Raw genomic sequence first — 5,859 nt, forward strand, 5'->3', positions numbered from 1 at the left:
GGTTAAGTGATAGGAACCTATATATATAAGAGAGGCAAAAAGTTGACACAGGCTAGTCACCTCTTGGCCGCCCCTCCTATTTTCTCTCCTATCTTATTCATCTGATAACCCCAGTTGAGAGCATGTGGATAGCAAGAAGGATTGACCCCTTCTTGATTACGTGGTGTGTATGGAGAGGAAGATCGTGCAACGATTTAAGGAGCATCTTCATCGTATCTACCATGTAGATCACCACTAGAGAGGATGACAGTTAACATTATTCATCCACTCTTACAAATCTGAGATATTTTTAGGGATATATGATCTCCCTAGGTAACAAATCTCTCTGCGATTTTTGATTTTATATTTTGTTTTGCGCACTAATCTTCGCACGACGACAAAATCTTTTTTTGAAAAATATATAATTTTTATTTTCTATTCTTCTACTACACATGTGATGCTTTGATAAGATTTTCCAATAGTAGTATCAGAGCCAGTTTGACTCGTGCGACGATTAGTTTTTAAACTGCGTGTGTTGTGATGAATTGCGTAGAATTGTTTTGCACATAATTGCTACGATTTTTGTCAAAGTTTTTCATATATAGAACTGCATTCCAGTTTTACACATTAGTTTGTTAAAGTATATAGGAATGGTCCTTGAGGATAACTTCTATATAGATCTTATACTTTAGTCCCTTCTAGATTTCTTTTCTCGGTTCATTATAAATTTTAGCATAAACAAACTTGAGATGACTCTCCTTGAGCTCCTCAATATGTTGAGGGAGGCTAAGAGTATCATCAAGAAAGAGAAGTCAATTCTCTACGCTAGTGAGATTAGAAAGAGAAGGAAGATAGAGAAATCCCTTAAGAAGGCCAAGGGCAAGAGCAAACCGGGTAAAGCAAAGGTTGCTAAGGACCTAGAAAAGGACAAAGGTCAGTGCTTCAATTATGACAAATGTGGGCACTAGAAGAGGAACTACAAAGAGTACCTTGTAGAGAAGGTGAAATAGAAGCTTGGAGAAGCTTTAGGTATATTCATGATTAGTCGTCATTTGTTATATTTTTATGATAACACATAGGTATTGGATACCGATAGTTCTTATCATATCTGTAATTCGTTGGAGGTTTGGACAAGTCCTAAGAGATTGGCGAGAGGTGAGATTGACCCTAAGATAGACAATGGAGCAAAAGTTACTATAGTGGCTATTGGCGAGATCACCCTATATCTACTTGGTAGAGCTACTATTGCATTAGATGCATGTTATTTCGTTCCTTCTATTATCAAAAATATTATTTCTATTTCATGTTTAATAGTTAGTGGATATAAACTAGTTTTTGAGAACAATAGTTACTCAATAATATTGGATGATAAGATTATCATTAGAGGAACATTGCATAACAGTTTATTTATGCTAGATATTACTCCATATATGATGAATGTAAGTATGTCTAAGAGGAAACGAGATGAGATGACCAGTGTATACCTGTGGCATTATAGGCTAGGTCAAATCCACGAATAAAAAATCCAAAAGTTGTTAAGGATAAATACTTAGATCCATTCGACTATGAGTCATATATGACTTGCGAGCCATGCCTTCGTGAAAAATTGACCAACTCTCCATTTAGTGAAACTAAAGAGAGAGCCACTGAGCTATTAGAACTCATACATAGTAATGTATATGGTCCCATATCGACTCAAGCCATAAGAGGTTATTTTTACTTCGTTACATTCGATGATGATTTCTTAAGGTATGAAAATGTATACTTGATGAAGTACAAGTCTGAGGCCTTCAAGAAATTTAAGAAATAAAAGAATGAGGTAGAAAACTAGACTAAAAAGAGTATCAAAACTCTTTGATTAGATCGAGGATGTGAGTACTTAAGTACATTGTTCACCCAATTCCTCAAGGACTATGAGATTATATCCAAATGGACACATTCTTATACACCTCAGCTCAATGATATATAGAAAAGGAGGAAATGCACGCTATTAGACATAGTATGGTCCATAATGAGTTTTGCCGACCTACTTGTCTCATTTTATGTATACGTCTTAGAGTTCACAACTTACCTTATGAATAGAGCTTCAACTAAGTTGATAGTATCTACACCATATGAGATATAAAAATGGAAGAAGCTCGATCTTAATGTTGTTAAGATTTGGGGTTGCCTTACCTACATTAGGAGATAACCCCAATAAGCTAAAATCCAGGATAGAATGATGTAAGTCCGTGAGATACCCCAAGGAAACTTGTGGGTATTATTTCTATCACTCAAATGACCAAAAAGGTCTTTGTAGCTAAGAGAGCGATGTTTCTTGAGAAAGAACACATTCTTAGTAGAGATAGTGGGAGCGTGATAGAGTTGAGTGAGGTTGGAGAACCTAGCTTAAGCACGATTTCATAACCCGAGTGTATTCAAATACCTAGCATATAAATTCTTACTTTACATAGATCCGACAAAGTATCTCATTCTCTTGAGAGATATGTGAGACATATAAGAAGAGATGATGTTGAGAATATTGATCTTCAGACTTATGAGGAGGCTATCATGAGTATAGACTCTGGGAAGTGACGAGAAGCCATGAATTTCGAGATGGATTCTATATACTCCAACAAAATTTGGAACCTAGTTGATGCACCTAAGGGTATCGTACCTATTGATTGCAAGTGAATCTTCAAGAAGAAGCTCAGATTAAATGAAAATGTGAAAACCTATAAAGCAAGGCTAGGGGCTAAGGGGTATCGTCAAAGTAAGGTGTTAACTATGATGAAACTTTCTTACCTGTAGCCATGCTAAAATTCATCCAAATTTTATTGGCTATTATTGTACACAATGACTATGAGATCTATCAGATGGACGTGAAATCATATTCCTCAATGACAACTTTAAGAAGGAGGTGTATATGATACAGTTTGGGGGATTCGTGTCCAAGGAGAGTCCAGATAAGGTATACAGATTGCTTAGGTCCATCGATAGGCTAAAGCAAGTTTTCCGATATTGAAACATAAGATTTGATGAGGCGATCAGATATTGTGACTTTGTTAAGAACGAAGATGAGCCTTGTATGTACAAAAAAGTAAGTGAGAGCATTATCACCTTTTTGGTATTATATGTGGATAACATCCTGATCATTGGGAATGATATAGGAATGCTCTCAATGGTAAAAGCTTGACTATCTAGATATTTCTCTATGAAGGACTTAGGGGAAGCATCCTATATCTTGAGGATTCAGATCTATATAAATAGATCTAAGAGGATGCTTGGCTTATCCCAATCCAAGTACATAGACATTATTGTCAAAAGGTTTAACATGAAAAATTTCAAAAGAAACCTCAAAGGACTCTCAATCACGAACTTATTCTTCGTAAACACTCATCACTTCATCTACATGTCTTTGTCGATGTTGTTTGGGTAGGTAAAATTGATGATAGAATATCTACGTTAGTATTTAGCTTGGAATTCCACCATTGAAGCTAAATACTAAGTCATTGCCACAATTGCGGTAGAACTCAATTGGGTCACCAACCTACTATAAGAACTTGACAATAACTCCAAATTCAATCATACAATATACTATAATAATGTCGATGCTATCTACCTATGCACCAATCCAGTGTTCTATTCATGCATGAGACACATTGTCATTAACTTTTACTTTATCATAGATCAAATTGTTAGACATCAACTATATGTTTTTCACGTAAATACTGCTAATCAACTAACATACTCTCTTACAAAGCCTCTCATTTGTAAAATATTTTAATTATATTAGTCTAAGATTGACATCATTGATAAAAGTTCAATCTTGTGGGAGTATGATAGAAAATCTTGATTTGATTAATCATGATAGATATAATCTTAGATTTGAATAACGAATTTAATTATGATTTGAGTGATTAATCGAGGAAAATCTCTTCCTCTATAAATACTTATCTCTTTAGTAAATAAAAATTATTTCTTTCATAGTATATTCCTTAATTCAATAGACGTGGCTGCAATCGTTGCTGGTGGCCCTGCTCATCGTGCTCTCCCACACACCGCAAGCCGCTACCGATCTCATCATTCATGGTGTGCTCTTGGAGCAAGTGGATGATCGCGGTGCTTAGGGAGAGAGCACAGTGGGCAACGCTGCACAGAGGGAAGGGAGGAGGGTGAGGAGGCCACAGGCGATGAGAAAGCACGAGCAGTGAAGGAGGAGGAGTAGGAGAAGAGAAAGAGAGTGAGAGGAGGCGACGGGTGATGACAGTGGAAGGTAGAGAGGTGATGATGGCCATCGAGGGCGAGTAGCAATGCTATTTTTATTAAATTAATAAAAAGAGACATTCATAGATGAAAATTAATTATGAAAATGTCATTTAATAAAAACATAATAGTAAAAGTTTTTTCTAAGGTACAATGTCAATCATCGTTTAATTTTGTTAGGATCGAGTCATCAGCTATTCATAAGCTATTGAAGGAAAACGAAGCCTTTTGTCAGCATCCAGAAGCCGATTCGACGCACTCCCATAAACAAATTCACTTGTCCCGAAGGAAACACATAAAGAATTTGTCAAAGCTTATTAAACCCCAAGCAGAAAGGTCCATTTAGCTACGAGTAGTGATCAACTTCCCACCAACTTGCCCCACGTCCATCATTTCCAAGTCCCAAACTTTACGTCTACTACACAGACCAAACACTAATTGATATATAGCTGGTTGTAGAACTAGCTGGAGCACTCTGTATCAGCAATCACATGCTTGAAGAGGGACCATTTGCTTTGCTTGAAGTGCGAGGCGAAGGCACCGTGGGATGACCAGGCCTACAAAGCATGCACCCAAGTAGGCACCAGCTTCGTCAGAGATCTCGCGCGAGGAGAAGACAAGATGAGCTCGAGTGTGCAGCAGAAGAGGAGGAGCAGCAGCTCGTTTTTGGCCCTCGGTTGCGTCTGCACCGACTCCACTTCGGTCTCGGTGTCGAGCAGCTTCGGCAGTAGATCTAACATGACTCTGCGATCCCCACGGAGCATCAAGGACTTGTCCTCCGCGGACACCCTCACAATGACCTCCGCATCGTCGTCCTCCTCCTACGCGGAGCACCCGGAGCCGAAGACGGAGAGGTCGGCGAGCACGCCTAGCTTCTCCGATCTTCTGCGCCAGCTCAACGCCATCGACGATAAGAGGGAAGAGAGGATGAGGAATTGGCGGAGCAGCAGCCGAGGCGGGAAAAGAGTGGAGGAGAGCGTGGTGGTGGTGAAGGAGACGGTGGATCCGCTGGGTGAATTCCGGAGGTCGATGCTGCATATGATCGTCGAGAAGGAAATCATGGACGATGCGGAGTTGAGAGCGTTGCTCCGCCGGTTTCTTGCGCTCAATTCGCCGCGCCACCACGGCATGATCCTTCGTGCATTCGCAGAGATATGGGAAGAGGTGTTCTCCGGCTACGACCGAACCCCCGACCTCCTCCTCCGTAGGAGCCATTCCAGGCTTCCACCTCGTCTGCACTTGTGAGAAGCTGCAGCATCGCCATTCAATGGCGACGCATTATGTACATCTCTTCTCCTCTATCCTTGTCGATGCTGTAGATGCCACGGGTTGCAGTCCTGCCTGCTTCTTCTTCTCATTGCTACGACTCGTCACTGTGTGTTGGAGCACAAATAATTAATTGCCATTCGTTAACTCTATTTCCTCGAGTTCGTGCTGTTGGTTGTTTACTTTGCTTCCTGTACCCTCTTACTGTTTGACCAGTTAAGGTATCTTACCTTGTTGTTAGGCTTGACCAGTTAAGGTATCTTACCTTGTGTTTTCCGGACATGTTTCTTGTCCTTGTATGGTCAATTAGGAACGAAGGAGGGAACCATACGAGAGAACACCGGTAGACCTAACCACGGTTTGGCACGG

At 39.9% G+C, this 5,859-nt stretch overlaps 1 protein-coding gene across 1 annotated transcript; it reads left to right on the plus strand.

The window, feature by feature from the left end:
- Window positions 1-4,698: 4,698 nt before the first annotated feature.
- Window positions 4,699-5,642, plus strand: LOC135675099 (transcription repressor OFP8-like). Its single transcript, XM_065185371.1, has one exon. The coding sequence runs from the start codon at window positions 4,846-4,848 to the stop codon at window positions 5,467-5,469; it is 624 nt and encodes a 207-aa protein (XP_065041443.1). The 5' UTR covers window positions 4,699-4,845; the 3' UTR covers window positions 5,470-5,642.
- Window positions 5,643-5,859: the final 217 nt, after the last annotated feature.

The sequence above is a fragment of the Musa acuminata genome, chromosome BXJ1-5 (assembly GCF_036884655.1).
Source record: "Musa acuminata AAA Group cultivar baxijiao chromosome BXJ1-5, Cavendish_Baxijiao_AAA, whole genome shotgun sequence".
NCBI lineage: Eukaryota > Viridiplantae > Streptophyta > Magnoliopsida > Zingiberales > Musaceae > Musa > Musa acuminata.

What these genes read in the sequence shown, in the direction of transcription:
- LOC135675099 (XM_065185371.1), top strand. Translation starts at nt 4,846, where the DNA reads ATGAGCTCGAGTGTGCAGCAGAAGAGGAGGAGCAGCAGCTCGTTTTTG.